This window comes from Neodiprion lecontei, chromosome 1 (assembly GCF_021901455.1).
Source record: "Neodiprion lecontei isolate iyNeoLeco1 chromosome 1, iyNeoLeco1.1, whole genome shotgun sequence".
NCBI lineage: Eukaryota > Metazoa > Arthropoda > Insecta > Hymenoptera > Diprionidae > Neodiprion > Neodiprion lecontei.
Window position 1 is genome coordinate 34,001,923 of NC_060260.1, and position 22,875 is coordinate 34,024,797.

Here is a 22,875-nt window from a genome sequence, read left to right on the forward strand (position 1 = left end):
AGTCCGGAATCCTTGAATAGATTTACGAGCATAAGATTCGCGAGTGACCTACTTGAGACAGCGCGAAAGCAATCTCTGAGGCTAACCGTATGCTTTGAAAAAATATATCAAGTTTAAAATGTTTCCTCATAACGGTCGCATCAAAGTGTTCCCGGTATAGTGCAATAACAGCCAGGCTTTTCACCTCGGGTATTTTTTCTAGACGTTTGAGTCAACGAACCGCTCGTCTCACGGGTACTTGAAAGCAAGACAGTCTTATTTAAAATAAATAAATCAATGAATGAGAGCTTATTATGGAATTCAGAAAGTGAGGTCATGTAAGTACATAACGACAAAATTAAAAATTTCACTTGACTCTTAATTGCGGAGGCAAACACGAGAGAGGTTTCATTTTCAGGGTGGACGTTTGTAATCCTCAAACAGAACGGAAGTACACGTATAGTAAATCTCTGAAATATCTTGCAGTATGAAAAGATCTTCGTTGTCTTGATTGAATATTTAATTTTACTTGCACGCCGTGGATGGAAGAGCTCTCCCATCTTCATAACGCAGCCCTATTGTAAAGCGATGGCAATGCTGTGAGATATTTATTGGTAAGTCGCAAATATTCAAACGCCGACAAGAAATTCTAAACTCAAGTTAGAACCTTCTTTGCATGTACTTACAAGCTTGTTTTCTCTCAGTCATAAAGTATTCGGAGTCATTAATCACATGTTAAATATTCTAATCTCGCTAAGTAAAAACTCTTCAGCCTTTCTCCAACCAAAAATGGATACTTTTGATTGATTTCATTGTGAGATACTAGTTCATTGAGTATTACTCAAATTATTATTGTGGTTATAACCTGCGAAGATGTCTTGAAAAATTCGAAAACAGAAGATACACAGATTGTAAAGGCAAGCTTAGTTATCGATGCTTCATTTCAAATCGTTTCAAAATGTATGTAAAAATATTTCAGTGAATTTGTTGAAAAAAAAGAGCAGTTTTCCAAGTGTAGTGAGCTATTCGTTCATGATTCTTGTATTTTTTTATTTTTGTACTTTGGCTGAGTTAAAAAAAGCTCCGCGGTTATCCCGAAGACTAAGTAATTAAAAATCGTTCTCACAGGACTGTATAATCACGCGGTATTAAATAAAAAATACAACAGTACAGGTACTTTCGTCAACTTCTTGTTAGTACATCAGATTTATCACCTTCGTGCAAGATCCAAGCCCACGTACAAAAACTGCTTTCGGGAAACCTCGGTCGGACATTATTTCCTGAAAGCTACAGCGACAGCTCCTGTTCATTGGAATATACGGTTACTTCACCGCCATTTTTCTGTTGCTCGTTCCTCCGTCGCGTGTCCATTGGGTGTCCTTGCGCAGGTTTATACATATAAACCCATCTTCCAGCATTGCTTGGTTTTTACGAACAGAAGATGCTGTACAGGTTCGAATATTTTAGGAATCGAGCCCAAAACCCTGTTAATTATACGTGACTCATCATCCGGTTGGCATTACTGATTACCTTCGATCCGTAGCTCAGTTTCGGCGAAAATCTAGCTTTTTTTGTGACGGGAAAGACGACAGTGAGTGGTTGCGAATCGATAGGGATCAAGATAAATCCCGTTCGCAAAGAACTGCGAGATTTGTCTCTGTACACACAACCGGATCCACTTCACTTCAGTTACTCCGTGCTGCGTAAAAGACAAAAAACAATGGAAAGCGCATTCTGGTGGAAAAATATACGCTCAACTCCAATAGAGAATTTAAATAGAGATACTTATACAGGGTGTTAATGTTAATTAAAAGTGTAAGGTAAGGAATCAGATGTGATCACTTTGGACTCAACATTTTATTCACAACAGCTGCAGACAACGGTACAAGGTTCTTTGAAAATGATAAGCTTTGAAAAAAAAACGACAAGCATTGAAAAATGTAACAAAACATTTTTTTGTAGTTTGGAATATGTAGAATTTCACGTATTGAAACGGATCCTTCCCAGACGGTGTTCAAATAATCCACCGCCTTTGACTTTTTCGAATTCTGTTTATAAGCATCGGAAATCGTTTTTTTATTTTCTTATCGCCAAGTTTATCGTTTTGTTGACTTCATACAAGAACTTTGTACTGTTCTCCATGGCTGATTCTGAATAAAACGATTCGTCCAAAGTGATCACAGCTGATTTATTACACTACGAACAAGCGCGTGGTACAAAATCCTTCAAAGCCCTCCACAGCCATTAGAACGAGTTTCCGACCATGGGTATCTTACCTCAAAATGCTTGTCTTGGTAGCCCTGAAACACGCTAGAAATCTGATCAGAATTAACACTAACACTCTGTATAAGTTATGAACAGCATTTTTTCGGCGTACACATTTTACCCCGTTTATCTAGCCAAGATTGAATTAACAAAAAGTAAACGCGGCCGGATATAATCTGGCTGAAACGATACACTGAATATTTCAGTTGTTTGCAGACGCAACAGTGTAAATTATTGATTTCTATTCGGAGAAATACCTACACCTGTCAGAGCAACGTTAAGGGCTTTTTACGAGCTTTTACGAGCTTTTACCTGGGCTACAATTTCACACCAGAGAATGGGGGAATTTATTGTCGTTTAGGAAAAGTAATTTAACCGTCCGAACACGAAGAATACATTTCGGTTATTTAATGAAAACGTGTGTAAAATGTGTCTACCTGAACTTCTGCGTCTGAATTGTGCGTTCGTCGCTTATTGTTATAATAATGTTGTCCGATTGGTGAGGTATAAGGTGCGTAGGAACGATAAAATGAAATTTGGGGAACCATGATTATTTGGGGGAATGTCATTTCTTGCTCTCAATCTGGCGGACGTTTCTGTAAACAGCTTAACCACCGCTTCAATCTCATCTTCGTCGGATGGAACTTTTTTGCTGTGAGAAAAACGAGGAGAAAATTATACAACCGGACAGAAGAGAACAAGCTGTAAAAAACATTACGTAAACCATCAATGCGCATGTCAGACTCAGGTTTTACATATTTTCCCAGGCTTCGCTTGTGCCCAGTTAAAATTGAAATAAATAACGAGTAAAAAATATGTTCTCATACAAATTCAGAAAAATAGAAGAGAGATCTGCTTCATCCATGGGATTATACACAATCAAATCCGCAAATTACAACATTAAATCGAATAATAGCACTTGTAAAAAATAAATTTATTGTTCGTCCATCGTCGATAACGCGTTTTGATTCAACAGCCGCTCGCAGCGACAGGTGATTACTTTTTCGATCGTTATTTTAATTAAGTATTTGGTAGACACGTCAGAAAGTGTAAGGACTTTAAAAGCTTGGAGGGCGTGGATTCCTAAAAAAGTATGATAATAATTTCTCGCCATCGGTTAAATAACCGGCCAGATTTCAAACCGATTTTTCAGAAACATGTACGCGAGGTATTCCACAAGGTGTCGATCAATATCGGAAAGTCACATTGCAGATCTGCTGAAATATATTATGTAATAGCTCCTGTCCAAAATAAGACCCCTAATTTTTTAACAATTTTTGTAACCAATTCCCTCCGATATGTGATTAAGTTTGCTATTTCAAAAACGATCGTTTCTAAGATCTAATAAAATCTAGTAAAATATGACAAAAAAAATTGAGCCCTGGCAAAAGATGGAGGCCTTATAACAACAAAGATCCGAGTTAATAATGATGTATCTCAAATAAATAATATACCTAATGCCTCATTCGATGGTACTCAAAACTTTTGTTTTATATTGCTAGATCACTATCAGAAAATATATTACGACCATGAAGATATCTACATATCTGCAAATTTAAAGTTTGGCAATTTATACCTTGTTACTGAACTTTTCTATTTCTTATCCGATTCCGTACAATTGTAGTTTTTCAATTCTATGGTCGTATAATAAGTATACGTATCGAGGTATGTATGGGTCATTCAAATATATTGAGGTGAGACGGAGGCGCAAGCCAAAGAATTGAAGTCGTAGAATCGCGCTCTATATGTGTCGAAAGAAATAATGTTTAAATCTGGTTGTAGAGAATCGAAGAACGGACAAAAAAAATCCATGTACAATTATCTCCCATGGCCATAGTTTGAAAGCCACAAATTGCCAAACTTCAAAATTGCAGATAAGCAGACATCTTCGTTGTCGTAAATGTAATACTTGAATTGTTTGAATTCGTATAATTTTTAAGAGGATATCGGATCTCCGTCAAGTACAGAAAATCGTATTTCACAGTCTTACTTTCTTGGGTAATGAAATCTCTTCAAACTTCGGCAAATCATAGAGCTTACGATTGTGCTTGCGAGTTGGCTGAGAATAGTTTTCAAAATTCATGATAAAATACAAAAAATACTCAATGGATTCAGCTGCAATAGCGAATCGTAACCTTAAATCGAGTAAAAACTAGCTACGAATACATCAGTGTTTCCGTCAATTTTCCAAAATATTATTAATCTACCCACAAGCACGACCATAAAACCTGTCATTTCCCAAAGTTTGAAGAGATTTCATTACCCAGAGAAAGTAAAAATTGTAAAATACGATTTACCGTATTTGACTGAGGTCCAACATCCTCTCCACCTCTACTGTCATAAAATCTCCATCTTCAACTAGGGTTCAAAAATTTTCTTACATTTCACGTAAACAACACTCTTCTGCATTATTGGATTTTAAAAAACTGGAGCTCCTAAAATAGCAAATTTAATTATCCCTCAGATTCGATTGGCTGAGAAAATTACTAAAGAATCAGGGTTTCGTTTGTCGACGATGGATTTTTCATAAGTAATTTTGCCGAATATTTGAAACACGACATTCCTACGTTTATCGTCTCGAACGATATGCACTCACAACGAGAATTGAATATCGCCGTATTTTCACCGAGTCTTATTCCACTATTATTCAGCCGTCCCCAGAAACGGTCTCCATTCGACTCCGTTCATTCTGTAATTCTAACGGACTTTGCCGATCAAACGGAAATGTCGTGCCAGAATCAACGGGTGGTAAAAAATCGGACAATAAAACACGCGCCGCACATACTTTCACCTGAGAACTTCTTTCTGATCAATCTTGGACCCATCTCTCGCCTCCGCCCATCCAATCTTATTTCATTCCGTTGTCAATTATTGTTAGCCCAGCGTAGGAAACTGCTAGGTATTTTCTTTCCCAGACAATGCTGAAGGCACACCCTTACTATTATTGTTATCACGTAAATACGCAAGTATTTCCGACCAGCTCCGGGTTACGGAGTTACTATTTTTACTGACTGAAATAATGAATACAGTCTGACAGGGTAAATACCCCCGGGTTTTTTCGCCGGGGTAAATAAACCCCTCGGAATTATGTACAAATAAAGCGACATTCACGACGAAGCTTAAGCTTGGAAACCTGGAGCTTTGACTCTCGAGGTTTTTCGGCAGGAATTTAAGAAATATATTCATATTTTTGTCCTACAGACATCCGACCATCATTTCACTTCAGCGAAGTCATTATGATAATTCAATGAAGATGTGCCCGTGTTTTTGTCTGTTTTTCGAGAACGGAAATAGTCTCATTTCCAAACAATGATGGGGGAGAGGAGAAAAAACTTGGAGGGATGTTTCCGAGAGTAATCCGAGGCTTGGAGAAGGACGCGTCTTTACCTCACGTTTACATGCGGTGGGCGAGCACAAATGTTACGTCCCTTCTATGTACGTATGATACGATACACCTGTCACTCAAATTAAGCTCTGCTGTTGTGCTACGCATCGGTTTCATAGACGCTACCGCAGACATTGCTTGCTTGGAATCATTAATGAACCCGTCGATTCACACGACCCGGTAAAATTTGTGTGCGTGAGGAGAATTCCCGGTGAATGGCAGGATAATCAATTTACAAGCTTCTTACATCAGCGTTTGGTATTGATTTTTTTGTTTTTTTTTTCTTTTATTTTCCTTTGTAATAAAGAACTCTTTAGAGATCCCCAGAGCTTCGTAACAACGAAAATTCAACAGGTACATAAAATGATATTTATTACGATTACGAGCGAATTATACAAAGAATTTGAGTCAAATTTCGGTGCGTGTGTGTCACGTATCAGGTTGACGCAAATAGCGCGAATTTTCACCCCCTTGTCTCAAGTAGAATCCTCTCCGTCTGACTGACGTCACCTGGCAACCATGCTCGGTGAAATTGAAAGTCACCCGCGATTCTGACGTGACTGTATTACCTGCCCGTCGTAATCTGACACTCGAAAATCTGTGTGTTTTCCAGAAGTAAGCCATTTCAATTTCATACACTCGATTACACTTGCGCCAGTGCATATTATATGCGGGCAATGACGAAAGAAGCGGCTTTTCTCAAATCTTCTACCTCGACTTGGAAAGAAATTTACATTGCGATCTTCCTTGGTTCGCGTTAGGAAAAAAGAATAATTTGCTATCATAATGGAAAAGTGATCGTTCAAACTTCTTTATTTTCCTTATGTACAATTCTGCGATACATCTCTACTGCGATTCTCAATTGAAATAATTAACGTTAAGGTGTGTTGTATAATTTTTCACCAATAGCTCAATTTCTATCAACATCTGAAATTTAAATACAATACAATACGTTTCCGCAGTTTATCTACACGTAAAATTCCGTCTTGGATGACACGTCGAACTCGATTTGTTCGTTCTTGTACAACTCGACGGTCTGAAATATAATAAGAAAACACCTGTTTAAAAAGAAAATTCAAGGGGAGGAAACAAATTGGAGAAGAGAGCGACAATATGCCTGATTGTGGTCTGATAACGAGATTTCAAAAGTATTTCAGGACTTTTGAGCCGAGATGCTACTTACCAAATCAATGTCTTTGTCCAATTCAGTGACTTGTTTTTCATGGGTAACTTTCAGCTTTTCTTTTTCTCGCCCTTGCTTAATCTGCACGGTTTTCCTTTCCTCCATAAACTTTTTCGTATTGTTCTGCTTCTTTTCTCTCAGTCGTCTGTCCTTGTCTCCTTTAGTCTTCAGCGCTTTGTCGTTCATCACTTCTTTCATTGTTTCTACCGAGACTTTCGCCTGATTTGCATTCATCTCTTTGATGTCTCTGTATTTGAGTGAACGTGAATCATATCCGTCTCCAGATAAAATCAACAAATATAAGGGATACTTACTTGTCCTGTTTGACTTGGAGCTGTTTGTTCTGCGTTGCTTGTACAACTTCGATTAGTTTCTTCAATTCTTCGCGTGAATTCTGGGCGTGAGTCTTGAGAAGTTCCCATTCCTCCTTTCTCTGTCTTTCCACCATCGCTGACCACTGAGCGGTCTGCTCGTTGACAACTTTCTTCACGTTAGCATCTTGGGTCAGAGCCGCCTTGCTAAAAATTAATCGATCGATCAGGTTGCAGGGAAAAATTATCGGGATGAAAATTTCCGTCGCGACGTTTACGACAAAGGACCTAACGTGTTCAAATATTGATAACAACGGAATGCGGTCATTGTCCTATATCAATCACTCACTCCTTGCCCTTAACCAGCTTCTCAATAGCACTGCAATGATTTTTTTGCATCGTCTGTCTCTCCTTCAAGTGTTTCTTCCGCATCGTATCCAATTCCTTTTGCTGCTTCTTTCCGGTCTTCGAGAATCCTTTCTCGTGCTTCAACGACTCCATAGTAATTGGATCGAGTTTGAACTCCACTGTGGATAATAATTATTAGAGTTTCCTTGAAACCGGCCATCCGCACTCCGTAAAGAAAGGGACCGAATTCAGTGGACATTGAGTAAATTTATGATTACACTTCAGCAATTTCAAACCAAATATACTCCCTCGCTAAAACACACTGAGTGAACTTTTTGCCAGAAATGAATTTATATAACCAGAGGCGAACATTGAGACGTTACCAACATTGTAAGGGAGAAAACAAAACGGAACAAACCCTTTTTTGCTTCTTCCTCTTTCTTCTTCTTTTCCGCCTCCGCTTTTGAGTCAGACTGCTCGATACCCAACCCCTTCATCGCCTCATCCCGCTTCTCCGCGCCCTTGTTGAAAGCTCCGGGGTCCGACAGAGCTGCCATAAAATCTAAACACACGAAGGATTCAATTAGTGCGAGTAGCTTGTTAAATCATACGGTCGAATAGCAGCGAACAATGTGTAATTAAATAAATACAACCGGAACTCACCCTCGAACCCATCAGGTACGTAGATTTTGAGCTCGATGTTGATGAAGAGCATGGGCAACGCCATTGGGAAGTTGGCTTCAGTCTTCAGTGAAATATGTCTGTAGCCAGCTTGAAGACCGTCAAGTGGTAGGATCCTCTGTCCGAGTAACTTTCCACTTTCCTCGTATACCCCTGCAAGTTGCCAAACAATTTACATGCCAGACTAGACTATCCATAGGAAATCGAAAAGATATCGAATTGCGAGAAGTTAACATGGTTCATCAATGTTCACAGCGATCGACGAGAGCTTAGTAACCAACCAATTCTCAGCACCGCTAAGTCGGGGAGAACAACTTTCCTAAAGAGGAACGGCTCTTCGTTGTACACCGGGTTCAATCCGTTCGCCGGTACCATCCTGGTCCTGAATTCCTTCCTGATAGTATCGGCTGGCAAACCGTACATATCCACCTCTACGTAAGTGCCTACCTTCTTGTCGGATAAGAACTGTCCGGCAATCACCTGTTGACGGAGATCAAAGTATTTCAATGTCGCTTTGGGTTAAAATGTGCCGGATGAAAGACCTTCCAACATTTTAAAACCGCTTATGCTGTGATTGCAGTAGGATAAAGACTAAACCGGGGTTCTTATGTTTCAGACAGGCGCTTCGTTGAATACACACTTGCACGGCGCACTGAGCGGTGATAACGCCGTCCACACCCTCGGCAAAGGGATCAAAACTCCTGTCTGGTCTCCGCATGAAGTCCGGCTTCAAAAGGTATCCCGTAGTTCCATTGTACTCGAACTTTCCCTGGTTCAACTGCATCGGTAAGTCGGGTGTTTGAAAATTCAAAGCTACCATTTGGCATCCAGCATTCCAAAAGACCTGTAACAACCAACTTTCTTCATCTCCTCCCAACGTCCGTGTCAATTGAGATAAGACAGACTGCAGAACAAAGTACATCTTCGGTGCATCAAAGAAAGAAAAATATCAGGCCAAATTTGTACCTGCGGCATGTAATTGGACGAGTCTGCTCTCGTTCCCTTTGGATAAATTCGACTCATCTGCCTTTTGTTGTAATTAACAAACTCCACGGACGAAGTCTTGAGGTAATTAAGAGCGGCGGTCTCGGAAAATGAGGACATGTTGTGGTGGATGTTTTTCTCTGAAATCAATTATCAGCCTCAGTTGTTCAAGAAAATTCGTACGAGCGTAAGCGGCGTCAATCAATATCACGGAATGGGACACCAATCGTGTTCTGAGAAACTGTCCGCCTGACTCACTCTCTGCCGTTTCAAAGCTCTGAAATTTGATGGGTTGAGCGTAGTTGATCATCGAAGAAAGCCAGGGATGGCAGGCCATTGTACTTCCGCTGTATTGAATCGGAGGAGCTTCCCCTTCAGCGCCTCCCTCTCCCGGGGGACCAGCGGCTGCGGGATCGGCGGGAACTTCCTCCTGGAACAGGATAATATCAGAATATCAAAGGCTATTATCTCGGAGAGAAGATCAATGGCGGTGTCAGTTTGGTATAGTAAAATTGTTTGGGAGTCAATCATCCTTAGCGCGGCGAAGTGAAGTTATTCCAACGTTCACCAGGCACCTGGACCTGAACATTTTTTTCACACATCTGCTGTGAATTCTCTTACTGGTACCCGTACGCATGAAGGTACTACCAAAGCGATTTATTTTCAACCTCCCGAGGCGGATACCGCTTGTAAAACCAACTGCCAACGTTCTCGTGGAAAAAGGAAAACACACGTCACTGTGAAAACGACACGGAATTAGTGAAGTGAAATTGTTTATCAGGTTAAGCCAACTTTCGAGTAAGCAAAGTGATCGTCGGCTTATTAAAGGGGCCGAAAGGTTACGTAGAGTGTAATAACGAGACTGGCAACTTGAAGAAGATAGCAAAACAATATTCAAAGAAGGTTTATTCCGCTAACCTTGCGTTACATCTAAAATTAAAATGTGCAAGCTTTTGCAAAGAACCTATTTTTGGTATTTCACGCGATAAACGAGGTGTCTTCGTAGTAGCTTCACGTTTCAGCGCTACATACACAAGTGCACGTCGACTGCAAAATTCACCGAATCGCAGCGACAATGCATGTGCAAACGGACATTAAACCAGGATCGCGATATAAATTAACATCTGCTTTTTGCGATGAAAATATTCTGCTCCGTGACGAAAAAAGAGCACTGAAGGCGAACATTTCACCTCAACCACTACAGAATTGTGTTCAATGTCGACTAGGTATACCTTCGGTGGCTCAGCTACGGCTGGAGCACTTGCGTCCTCCACGACTTCGTCCTTAGCCTCGAATTGCCCGGACCGGAATAATTCGAGCTCGACTTTTTCAACTTCCGGTTTTAAGCGCTTATTTTTTATGAGAATCTTCCGCTTCAAAGCGCACGGGGGTGGAAGCGGAGAACCGGGTTCCAGCTGAAATAGATTTGAATTGCCATGTGTATAATTGGCTCTTTTCACAGGAAAACCTTGTGCCTTGACAAATTAGTGAGTAGATAATATTTATTCATCACTTTATAAGTACGAGATCAAAGCGCGATATCAAGCAGCAAGGCCGTGGCAATTTTCCCCAAGTTATGTACCCGGCATTCATCAAAAATACTACCTCCTTACCAAACCATTTCAGAATTGACAAGCTCACTGAGCAGTTTGAGGAGACTCGTAAACTCGGTATATCTTACAGGATAATCCTTCAGCGGTTCCTTCAGCAACAAGTCCCCGAGTATTTCGTCACAGTATTTTGCCAATTTGTATTGCTGCTTCAGACAACAGTGGTTCTCGAAACTGAGTATTATGGGATAATCAGAAGTCACAAAGGCCGTGTCTCTCAGAGCATAAATCACGTCCTTAAAGAGGATGTCTGTGCACATGGCCTTGCCGTGAGTAATGATGGGCTCCTCGTCCTCACCCTTGCCGTCCCAGCAGTCCAGCTCGACACATCTGCACATAAAGGAAAATTCAAAACGTGAACCACCCACGGTTATACAAGATGGTCCAAAAGCGGCTACATCGTTATTTACCTGCAGCCAGCCAAAAGCACTTGACGATACATCTCCACAGTGCTTTTTCCACCGATTTGACGTCCGCTCAGGTAAGTGTTGTGGCTTGAATTGATGTAGTAATGAGAAAGCGGCTGATCCATTTCCATCCATTCTTCCAGCTTGTCCAGAAACACCGGCGCGTTCTCGTCGGACATGAGATAGCGGATGAAGCCATCTTTAGTCAACTTTTCTGAAGAATAAAGGTAAGATTGTACGTACGATTGAAAGCTCTCGCGTTTTGTCTGCAAAGTTCCGTTATTAATACAAGGGACAACCTACTCTCCGATTTCGCTTTATCGTCTTGCTCATAGTCGTTGATTATCTCTATGCATCGCTTATCGTCGTATAATGGATAGAGAATTTCATTGAGTCTTGGGTCCCTTTGCTTCTCGTTCATAAAGTTAATTAACTGCTCTAGATTGATGGTTTCCGCTTTTCCCTTGGTGCTGATGACAATTATGTTACAGGATCCTTACGCACTTCGTAATAACTTGACCTCATTGCAAATACAATTCGATACTCACATCGACTGAAAGAGTTCCTCGATGTCATTTCGCGGACAAATTTTGTGATACAGGGCGTAGAATTTATCAAATGTGAAAGCTTCCGGCTCGATCTTATCGCTCTGTAACAAATTGCGTTAGGTGTAAGTATATTAATAGTTATCGTGCGGACTGAGGAGACTAACAATAAGAGTACTTACCTTTCCACTCGGTAATCCCAGATCAGCCAACGCTTGGTAAACCAGTTTTTCAGTTTTCCCCGAGGCGAAGGTTTTCGAAATAACTTTAACGGGCACCTTTCCCTTCGGATCAACAGAAAAACTCATTCTTTTCCAACTGTAACGATAATTAACCGGGCTTTTATCCTTGAAGGCGTTAGCGGTACGTGGTGATTTCTCGCGGTATTATAACAAGGTGATTACCACTTACTGCTTCATCAACTGCGTTCTGGGACAGACGTTGCTGGCCTTCGTATTATGCGTGATTAACCGCAGCCCACTTTGCCAGTCCTGGTAACGATAAAGGTGGATAAAACAAATTTTTTATTCTTCGATTCACTGATCAAGTGCCTTTACGCAGGGAGGCGAATTCTTTGATGGAAATATTTTCAGTTTGACCCCATTGGCTTATACCCTCATATAACGTGGATACAGTATCGCCGATCTTCAAGATTTCGAGATTGAGGGGACAAGAGTTCCATGGGGGGAGGTAACACGTGTGTTCTAAGATGTTTTGAAAATACCTTGGCCGTTTGTGCGTCTGGACAAACTACGTGCTGATAGTGAATATTCGTGTAATCCGTTCCCGAACATATCGTTAAACTCTTCTCGTCGAGTTGTTCTGCAGTACCGTGTTTGCCGAGTTTGTTGCACAATTTGGGATCCTTGAAAAAATTTGCAAAATCTTGAACGGTGTTCTATACCAAATATTTCCAGACCCGCAGAACGATGAAAATATTTGGGAGAATCCTCCCGAGGCCGTCCGGCATCCGGAACCTCGAATAGCTTACCTTGGGCGTCCCTCCGTACCTTATGTCACTCACTTGGGCCAACTCAATAACGTCACCGTCCTGAAAATATCCCAACGTCAGTCGGTTCATGGAATCTTCGAATTCTGTTTGCCTTGTACATCATCCCAATTCCATCGGAGGTCTCAAATTCCATGGCTTTGACAAATGCCCCCTTCTTTTCGCAGAGCGAAAGTCACGGGAAACGCAGGAGTATCACTTAACGAGGTATGTCATCGGTGACGCATATAAGAAACTACCTCAACGCTTGCCACAAAGGAAACTACGAGAAAGGCAGTTTCTTTGAACGATGGGAATTCAAACAGATGCTACTTGATCTCGGATAGAAACGTCGAAAACAGTAAGTTTTTTCTTTTTTTTTTTTTGTGAAATTGATAAGCGAACTGTTGTACGAGGTTGGGCGATAACGAATCGAAGGTGAAATAGATAATTAGAATCTGAAGATGAACTCTTCATCGAATACCTTCCCATCGCTTTTCCAGTAAATGAAGAAGCCGTATTCGTCAACTTTGAACACACAATCGGGCTCGTATTCAGTGTTCTCCTTGTCCTCGAACCATCTGTCGAAAGTTGACCCATTTCTGAGGAGCTCGGGAACTTCGATTTGCCAATTAAACTCAAACTTTTTCGTCATTATCTCTTTCGCGTCGGGTTGAAATCTGTATCTTTCGATCGACCGAATGCAAACGAAATCAAGGACTTACGGGGAAACACGCTTAACGCGTATTTCGGATCTGAACTAATTCCGAAACTGAATAATGCCGGGACAGAAATGCGCGAATGACATTATGGTGGAAACTCTCTTTGTTGCCTGCACCCGTCGAACTACCTCGGATTTTCACATAATGCAATTAGCCTAATCGAATTCCCCGGTTTAAACTAGATTCTAGAGAGCAACGCGCGGGTTTTCCTCCCACTCGTTCCATTTCCGGCTTCAGAGGTAACGTGTGGCGACGCGCGATAAGTTTTATCTACTACAAGAGCCCAAATACACCTTCTAAAGTTGCAAAAACAGCCTTACATACGTTTCCTTCGCATTGTTTCCGAACCTGCGCCAACCTAAAGCCAAGTGATACCTCAAAAGGGAAATGGGAGAGGGAAACCTTAAGTCGTCGTAATTGATTGGCTGAGCAGTCGGTTCAACTCTAAACTCGGCAATTGAGATCGCCCTTTTCAATTTTACTCTGTATCTGATGTTTGTTTATGTGATATTCAAGCGAAAATAGCGATACGATATTTAAAATTAAAATACCCTGACACCTACCTCGGTAATAAGAACACGAGAATATAAGTTCAGAACTAAATTTACCTCCCCTTAATTCCCCTATATCCGGCAGTAAACTCAGAAACAATTAAGCCATCGCGTTTAATTATACATATTTCAATTATAAACACCTGTGAGTATTCAAATTATTTTAAGTTTAGTCCGAATTGGATGTTTCCAAAAGTAGGAGTACACGTTTGAATTTTGTCGGCGGAGTAGCTCATGGGAGCAAAAAGCTAAGCCAACTTTCAGTCGTCCTTATAGTAGCTCATTAAAGAATACAAATTGAAAAGTTTCTCAATTGTTTAAAATTCAGTTCCCTGTAGGTAGTACAGCTGTGGTTCCCCGTCAACTTTTCGTAAGTAAATTTCCGCGAAGCTTAGCCTGCAGCACCGAGTTAAGAGATCCTGTTTCAGTTTGCGAGCGTAATGAATAAATCTTGGCATCGCATAGTCATTAATCAATTCCAAATTTAGATCCAATTGCGCCAGATACTGCTCGGTGACCACTAATGTACCTAGCTGCAGCCGTCTGACAAATTACAATGCAATCCAGTTAGTCATTTGACGTGCTGCATGGAGACAAACGAATTTCGGGGAATTCCTTGATAATAAAACAACCTTTTTTTTTTCTTTGTTTTCCAATATGACCTCAGTTACATTCTTGAACTTACAGACGATGAGAAATTACGAAGTCTGCACTCAAGTAGGTCTCCAGCAGACAGTCCTCGAAAGTAATCACCGTGAAGGTACACTGCTAGAGAGTAATAAAATCTTCGTAACACTTTTACGCGGAATATTGCAAAGCCAAAAAAAGTATGAATCGTTACGGCGCTGGACAATTATAATTAAAACGCCAAAGAATAGCTTTTACAAATATTGATGAGGCATTAATCAGAAGTTTTTTTTATCAATATCGTGAGGGAACAATAACGTAATAATGGTGTAAAGCATTTATTGTACTGATGCAACCGTAAAAGTAGTCGAATGCCTGTACAAAACTTATTGGTTACTGTCGGAGTTTTATTAAGTGTTCGTCTGTAACCTATTCATATCAATCGCGCGTGAAAGACGGATACCCGTCATATCTTTGAATCATAAATCATAATACACTTAGGATGCAAGGCACTCGTAATGGACTGTCACTCATTGTCAGTACATATAAGAAGCTGCGAAACTATAGATAGAATGCCTTTCGAAATATAACTCCGGAATTTCTTGCAAATATGCAATTAATACCTGTATTTCATAAATGGGCGCTATTGGATACCAGCTATAATCATCAAAACTAACATAACTAATACGGATAAATTATTTCTAATTGAAAGATTGTGCCAGGTACGTCTTACCTTCGGTTAGTAAAACAGATATCACTCTCGCTCTTGAATTATTGGCTAGTAGAAGCGCCTAAGCATCGGCAACGGTCATACACAATTTTATACAACTTCGATTTTCGACATTTTTTGAGCCTGATTATCTTATCAATGTAAAAAACATTTTCCCTACCGTTTTTTCTATTACCGCTTTGCGTCGTAAATTATTTGATCTATCGAGCTTCATCGACATCTAAAGAAAAAAAAATGTAATGATAAATTTTCTATTTCATTGAATATAGGTGAAAATTGAAATTCAACTAAATCCAATTGATCGACAGCTGTGCCCAACGTAGCACAATTATTAATTACTCCAAAATTTCCCAGGTATCATAACATTTTCTCTTTTTGCTGCTCAACGAAGTTCTGAATTACTGACAACTTGTAGACAGCGATGGAAGCAACAGATCCAGCACATGCTCCGACCCAGTAAACGATCACATGTTCCATGAAGGATGTGCCCAAACAGCCGTATTTCAACGAGGTTGCGAGAGCCGGATTGAAGTAGCCTCCGGAGTAATTAAAGGCTGAAAAATTCATTTGAAGCATTCAGTAATCTAGGAAACTTCATTCGTGAAAAATTTGCGACGCGCACGATGTATCGCAAACTTCTCGTCAATCCATTACCAGTTATCTCTGTTCTCCATTTTTCACATACAAGCAATATAATCTGTACGCATGCAAAGTGCACAACTTGTTAGACGACACCGACTCACCGGCCACAACCAGCGAAGTCCCGATAAAGGAATCGATGATAGTGCTGAACCTTGGATTCAGTTCACCCAGACCGCGGGAAACGACGCGGTAAATGCACGTTGCAACGCACTCAACAAACGCCCCGTAAATTACGGGTACCTGTAAAAGAATCGGTGTTACTATGCAGAAATGTTTTTATCGGTTGTCTGGCAATAGCGGAGTGAAAACACTGCGTACCTGCAAATCCGTTGTGCAATCTTCGAAAGCCTTATCCTTGTGCGTCGGAACTATTTCCAGGGCCCAGAGCAGCTGAATGTACCTAAAGACGACCAATCCACCAACAAGCTCAGCCCATATCAGGAGGAAAGCTACTCGCAAACTTTTCTTCCCTTCGATGACTTCCTCGATGTGAGTATAAGGACAAGCCGAGGCGTCGCCCCAGTTCATCGACCACCAGATCGTCAGAAGGAACAAGTAAATCGCGTACACTGACACCCCCCAGTTTTCGGCCACTGTATGTTCGATAAGAAATACCTCCGTATAATTTATAAGTATGGGAAACACGGGACACGTCAAAAAATACGATTACTGAACGGGAAGCGGGTTAACAGGAAGGCGCGATTTTTCACCAACAAATACGTAACATTGTAATCTTCGTCCATCACCACCTTCATTTGAATATAGAGGGGCACGTCGAAAATAAGTAGAATCGTTGCAAGCTCCAAATGCTAATGACAACTGTTTAGCATGCATCGTCTGTCGTTGGCCGTGACAAAAGTTACCCGTCTTCACAAAAGACGAAAAATTTTCCGGAATGCTAATTCACGCGAATCTCATCCATTTCTTAGAACAATGTTTTTCCAGGCCTGATATTCTGCAATAATTGATGCTTCGAGAAACGACTTGTTTACGACTTCAGAGGACAAAAACATCGAAGTGAAATATCGAAGATCATTAAAATCTGAGGCTTGGTACCGTTCAATTAATCAGAAACGGAGAATTATGCGACGCATCAATCCAATCCGTTTCATTGAACGACCACGCGATCCACAAGGTCTCTGTTAAACATGACCGACAAATTCCCAGCTGTGTCAAGATGAATTACCGAATTATGCCACTGTGCATACACGTCACGTGCCGAATTACTTACGGGAACGCGATGGAAATTGGACCGGATACGCAGTCGAAACTGCAGCCAGGATACCAGGCATTAGCAGCTACGCATGGCTTACCGATAATAAGCTCGAAGCACGCTCCGCAAAGTTCAGCCGTCGCAATTCCTTCCAGAAACAAAGACTTGACGAGGGGTTCCTTCACGTAGTATTCGACGTATCTTCTCGCCCAATATGCTATCAGGCTTGTAACAACGATGTAAAGGGTCGATATCGCCAACGCTAGTGATGCGACTTCCATTTTTTAACTGAAATTTCAATTCAATTCGAATGAAATTTGTTCACTGAATTCTTTTTATGCCTATGAAACTATGAGTTTGACAATCGCCACACCTTACAATCTAGAACTTCACCTAATCGTCGTTTGACTTGTGGATTCACTGATTACTGTATGCTAAAACACGACGTGCAATAAGACTGATGTACGCGTCAAATATTTCAATTGAATACTTCACCGTTAACCAAAGCACTTCTCGTACCAATTCGATGGCAAGCAATGACACGTATTCAATTACTACGTATTGAAATGAAATTAACTAGTAACGGAGAATAATTCGTTAAATAATACATCTTTGGTACGATTTCAACTGTGCTTATGAAATATTACTTTATGGATACATATTTAAAAGTACATTCATTCGACATATGTGGAAGTATGCGAAGGTAAACATGCCCTTGTATATTGAACTAACATGTCATACACATATCGAATATCTGAAACATTTTGTACATACATTGAACATTTGTTTTGTACGTTCGGTAAAATATTGACTGTTGTATGGGTTATCACTTCACAATGCTCTGAAGATATTACGTAAAACCTGAAGTATATTCAAAATCTACGGTACATTTAGACTTTTCCATAAACGAACTACATCGCACATGCAAGTATTCGGAGCGTGCCACTGCATATTTGTGCACGTTGTTTTCATGGCCTTATTTGCAGCCGTTGTAGTAAATAAACGGTCACTGCTATAATATTATATTCGTTGCACGTCAGACTTACCGCAGAACGAGATCAGCTGTTGTATGTTTATTCAAACGATGCGCGAAGGTTCGTAAAAATGTGTTCGTCGTCTAGTAATCGCCGCTCACTGCACCGCTGAATTCCAATTGTAATTGGCAGTCTTAGTACATCGGAACATTCGGCTTCCTTTCAATTTTATCGAGGAAAACTGTGTCGCCGAATTTATCGAATAACATATCTAACAAGTTCTTTGGACCGCTTGGAATAGAGCAGCGCTTGAACACTATTTAAAACTAGCAAATATATACCTTGAAGCTTTAAATAGTTTTCCTCGTCTCACCCAACGTGAGGAAGTTGTGCAGATGCGTGTGTATCTCTGCATGACCCAACACACACTGTTTTTGATCGTCGATTTAAATTTGAATGCACCAGTTCTAATTGTCCCGGATAATTTCACGGCTGCACTCTTATCCGATGCCATTGAACTCGCGCGAGATTTGCGGCGATTCGAATTTATTTAAAAATTACTGCAGGTCAAGTTTGACTCCAACAGAGCCTCCTCGTAAACATTTCCATTACATGATAACGCGCGGTACAAACCGGAGTGATTGAACTCATGTAGTAAGTGATTGAACGAGCTCATAGTTTCATTGGCCAGAGTATTATCTACACGTGTGTAGAATTAAGTGTAGACGTCGTGAGGAGAGAATACTAAAGATTATCATCAGCCAGATACAAACGCATATAATAACGCACTTGTAATGCGTCAGCGGTGAGGTTTAGAATAAATCCGCTGATCTTGGGCATAGTTAATTCGTTTGTGTAAATTTTATAAGGAAATGAGTGAAGAAATTTCTCGACTGATTAACGGCCATGAAATATCAAGTAACAGGGTGCAGAAGTCCAAATTCTAAGGAATGTATTTGACTTTGTTTCTTTATTAATAATGTAGTAACTACAAGTACACGCTTCTTTAGTTTGCAATTTTTTCGCGTACGTATAAGAAAAACATATGAAAAAAATAACACAACACATTCATCGTAATCGTGTGCAGTTTTCTGATTTTCTTCTTATCGAATTTTTCGTGTTGAAAATACTGCGTATAAAATGCTGACTGAAATCTACTCTGGTATATAATATTTCAGTGGAGGAACTAAAGGTTGGAACAAATTGTGCGCATTAAATGGTATAACAGTTGACCGACATTTTATTTAATCTTGAAAGTGACGACAAAAAAAAAAGACAATTAATCCATTAAAATTAATTATTATAGTTTTCTTGGATTGTGACAGTATCAACGACCTTGTAATACTTAGATAAATGAGAATATTACCTAGGCAATTTGTGTAAAGATGCTAGTTTCATACGAACAATATTACGTACGTAGTCATGATCTAGTCCATGCGATTTAATTTTTCATTGTCAGACTACTTTGTTCTTCTTCGTAAGTTGATGGGACTGCAACAAATTTTTCAACATCAGTAATTTCATTTTCAAACAAGTATTTGCGCAACAATCAAACACTAACACGTATCTAAATATCTAGTATCTCTAGCCTACTTGGCTTTGTGGAGAACGCTTCGCCGGTCGATGATAGGTGATGAAGTCTTCTTCCATATAATGGTGTTGATCTATCACGATACATTTTCGCCGATCGGCGGTGGTCGATGAGGCTTTTATTATAGTAATTCTGAAACCATAAATAAAGTAACTCATTAACGGAAAAGTTTATGAATACCTGCTGGGTAGTTTCAAAAGGCTTATCAAATGGAGGGATAATTTTAGAATACGCATTTTATGTTATTAATTAACTGTATTTTAGTTAGTGGCAAAGAAATCAGTCGAGAAGTACATCAGAATTTAAAAGAAACTCATGTTATTTGTCCTCACATTAAGCAGAAGCATCTTCTTCTTTATTGCGTCAACAGCCATCATTGCCGGAACATTTTTGCAATCATTGGAAAGTTCTGTTTCCTCACGTTGGAAGTAATTCACATTCGTCGATTTTATTTCACCACATTTGTGGAAAGCCAGCTCTCCATCCAGGTATTTGGGTGCCTTGAATATTATTATAAATATCAATAATCGTAACGCGGTTTAAGGTTATTAGTTGGATGGTAAAAGGTAGTCTAACTATGTCTCCGAAATATCCTGTTCGTTATGAATATTATAAATACAGCTATATCACAATCTTACGACTGAACCTATTTATCATTTCAAATGGAACGTTTTCGGAAACTCCGGGGGCTGATTAATGAATTTGACTTACGGCCTGCTGTGTCAGCGAATAGTTACCGCTCTTCTTCGTCGGACTGTAAAATATTGAAAAATTTGAGTTAGTGGCTGATGACATAGAATTCATTCAAAAACGCATGCTGTCTAACGATAGAGTAAAAGTTAAATTGCAAAATTGAGCCCCTAAACAGGGTGAGGTTTAATGAGTACTCACCTGAGAAAAGTTGTAAATTCTCCAAGGATTGTATCCATTTCATCCAGAAATAGATTAGTGTTACTTTGTTCACTACCCTCACCAGAACCCGAAAATGGGCCTTGGCCAATTTCGACCACAAAGTTTATTTGAAACGTTTGGTCCGTCACCAAAGAAACATCAGTGTCCGGACCGAACGAGATGTTTGCCTGAAAAAAAAATGTGTAATTATAATTCTGAATTTTAAAAGTCCCGTAAAATTCACTATGTTAAAAATTATAATCAATTACCACTGATTTTTTATAATAAAAAATTTTAGTCTATAGCCTATTTTATCAATGTTTTAGAAATGTTGAAAATTACACATAGTATAAGTTACCTGCTCCAATAGATCCTGTACGGTACATTCTTCGTTAGGTATGTCAAAAGTAATTAATCTTTGCTGTCGATTCGGCAAAACAACCAGCATCTTTGCTGTGTTTCCATTAATCTGGCGTTGAACAATGCAAGACTGAGGATTATCAATGGGCTTCTGTACGAATGTAAGGTTGGGACCAGAAGTAGATTTTAAACTATCCGTTTGTAATCCGCTAGTCTGCTTTGGCGATTCCTTTCTTCCATACTCCATTTTTCGAAACTTATGTAATAAAAAATCGTATGTGATTGCTTTTTTCTGCACTTCTCATACATACCAATTTCAAATTCAGAAACAATCCTCGTACTCTGTCGCTGTTAATGTAACATATGTGTAGCAAAAATTATTGTTGATACGTGGAGAGTGATCGAGTACTTACATAGGAAAGAAATAATTTTTGTGATTCAGGTTTTTACGGTTCAGGGATTCACGTAACTTTAATGCTTATTCAAAAGATTCGCAACACACTGTATTTTTTTTCAAGTTTGGAGATATGTATTTCGCTTAACGCTTAAGTTTTTTGTAATACAAGGAATGGAAAAGCGCAGAAATTTTCTAACAATCTTCTAAATTGAAATATAACTGTGGGTGGAAGAAAAACATACCTCCCAAATCCGACAACGTGAGCAGCGGCTATGTGGGCTTTGCGGCACGTTTGAATTCACCCGTTTTGTTTACAATCACTTTTTTCAGAAGCGTATAATAGATAAATCTATCCTACAACTGACCTACGCTATCTACGTAAACACACGCGCCGAACATTTAGATGTGAGAAATGGCTATGCTTGAATTATTGTACAATATTTTTCCGAACGAATCAAAAATGACATCATAAAATAAATATTATTGTTAGTGGCCGCATGTTCGTTAATATTGGCTGAAGCCACACGTGATCACGAACTTGCTTTTTAGTTCTAAGGTAATGGTCAACTTGTTCTATTTTATTTTACAATTATCAATGTCAATAACTCAACATTGTTTTGATTGCTAAGCACTATTTAGAGATACACCTTCAGAGAATAATAACGCATACCTTAAAGTTGTAATGAACAATTTTTCAAGCTTCCAAAATCCTACCAGCACCCCTTCAGACGATGGTAAATGTATGACGATATTAACGCGACGATTGACTGAAAGACCGTGACGCAATAGGCATAAGTACCACCAATACAAAACCTACAGATTGAGAGACTTGTCGTCCCGTTTGGGCAATCTCAGCATCGAAAAGGCATGTCTAGGTATAAGAAGAAATAGGAAGCAAGTCACTTATCGCCTAATTGCAGATCCGTCTGACTGATGTCGTCAGGCTGGCTATGGTCTTGAGAAGAAATCAATGTTGCGACAAAATCAAATCTACTCGTGAATACTTGCATCAAAAAAGTATAAATCATGCAACAAAGTACGAACATTGATTTCGACCTCGATCGTAAATTCTCAGAGCGTCTACACTAGGGTGCTTCATTTTTAGGCGATATTTTTTTTTTGTTTGTGCTACCTGAAAATCTGATACTTTATACAAAATAAAAAATTATGCCGCCGGGTAAAAGGCTTAAAGTGCAATAGCGGCTTAGCTCATTTAAAAATTCAATTTCCTATTTAAATAACACGGAAAAATTTTTTTTTTCGGTTTCAACTTGATTTTTCGACGTGAAAAAATTTTTTTTGGAAAAACCGCGTGTATAGTATATAAAAAAATGTATAGTATACACGCGTTTTTTCCAAAAAAAATTTTTTCACGTCGAAAAATCAAGTTGAAACCGAAAAAAAAAATTTTTCCGTGTTTTAAATTGAATTTTTAAATGAGCTAAGCCGCTATTGCACTTTAAGCCTTTTACCCGGCGGCATAATTTTTTA

General features: G+C 39.6%; 3 protein-coding genes across 6 annotated transcripts; all 3 read right to left on the reverse strand.

Moving 5' to 3' along the window:
- Positions 1–6,424: 6,424 nt before the first annotated feature.
- On the reverse strand, positions 6,425–13,524 carry LOC107224532 (1-phosphatidylinositol 4,5-bisphosphate phosphodiesterase). Its single transcript, XM_015664622.2, has 20 exons — positions 13,171–13,524; positions 12,690–12,749; positions 12,423–12,563; positions 12,110–12,189; positions 11,881–12,016; positions 11,702–11,802; positions 11,457–11,623; positions 11,157–11,367; positions 10,818–11,076; positions 10,369–10,551; positions 9,395–9,566; positions 9,119–9,276; positions 8,793–8,996; positions 8,434–8,632; positions 8,135–8,305; positions 7,890–8,033; positions 7,473–7,650; positions 7,127–7,330; positions 6,813–7,059; positions 6,425–6,665 (listed from the first exon to the last, which is right to left on the reverse strand). Exons 1-20 carry the CDS (start codon positions 13,339–13,341, stop codon positions 6,597–6,599), a joined length of 3,255 nt encoding a protein of 1,084 aa, XP_015520108.1. The 5' UTR covers positions 13,342–13,524; the 3' UTR covers positions 6,425–6,596.
- A 1,384-nt stretch (positions 13,525–14,908) lies between these two features.
- Positions 14,909–18,482, reverse strand: LOC107224535 (aquaporin-11). Its single transcript, XM_015664627.2, has 5 exons — positions 18,218–18,482; positions 17,272–17,459; positions 16,277–16,551; positions 16,060–16,198; positions 14,909–15,870 (listed from the first exon to the last, which is right to left on the reverse strand). Exons 2-5 carry the CDS (start codon positions 17,450–17,452, stop codon positions 15,674–15,676), a joined length of 792 nt encoding a protein of 263 aa, XP_015520113.2. The 5' UTR covers positions 17,453–17,459; positions 18,218–18,482; the 3' UTR covers positions 14,909–15,673.
- Positions 18,483–19,292: 810 nt separating this feature from the next.
- On the reverse strand, positions 19,293–22,226 carry LOC107224531. Of its 4 annotated transcripts, XM_015664621.2 has the most exons (8): positions 22,055–22,226; positions 21,627–21,758; positions 20,986–21,243; positions 20,628–20,815; positions 20,448–20,490; positions 20,069–20,236; positions 19,739–19,868; positions 19,296–19,636 (listed from the first exon to the last, which is right to left on the reverse strand). In XM_015664621.2, the coding sequence occupies exons 3-8, from the start codon at positions 21,232–21,234 to the stop codon at positions 19,587–19,589; spliced, it is 828 nt and encodes a 275-aa protein (XP_015520107.2). In that variant the 5' UTR covers positions 21,235–21,243; positions 21,627–21,758; positions 22,055–22,226; the 3' UTR covers positions 19,296–19,586. The 4 variants fall into 4 exon arrangements, with proteins under 4 accessions (XP_015520106.2, XP_015520107.2, XP_046586156.1 ...); XM_015664620.2 differs by lacking the exon at positions 21,627–21,758 and having other exon boundaries at positions 19,293–19,636; positions 19,707–19,868; positions 22,055–22,220; XM_046730200.1 differs by lacking the exons at positions 21,627–21,758; positions 22,055–22,226 and adding an exon at positions 21,401–21,614.
- Between the last annotated feature and the right edge of the window lie 649 nt (positions 22,227–22,875).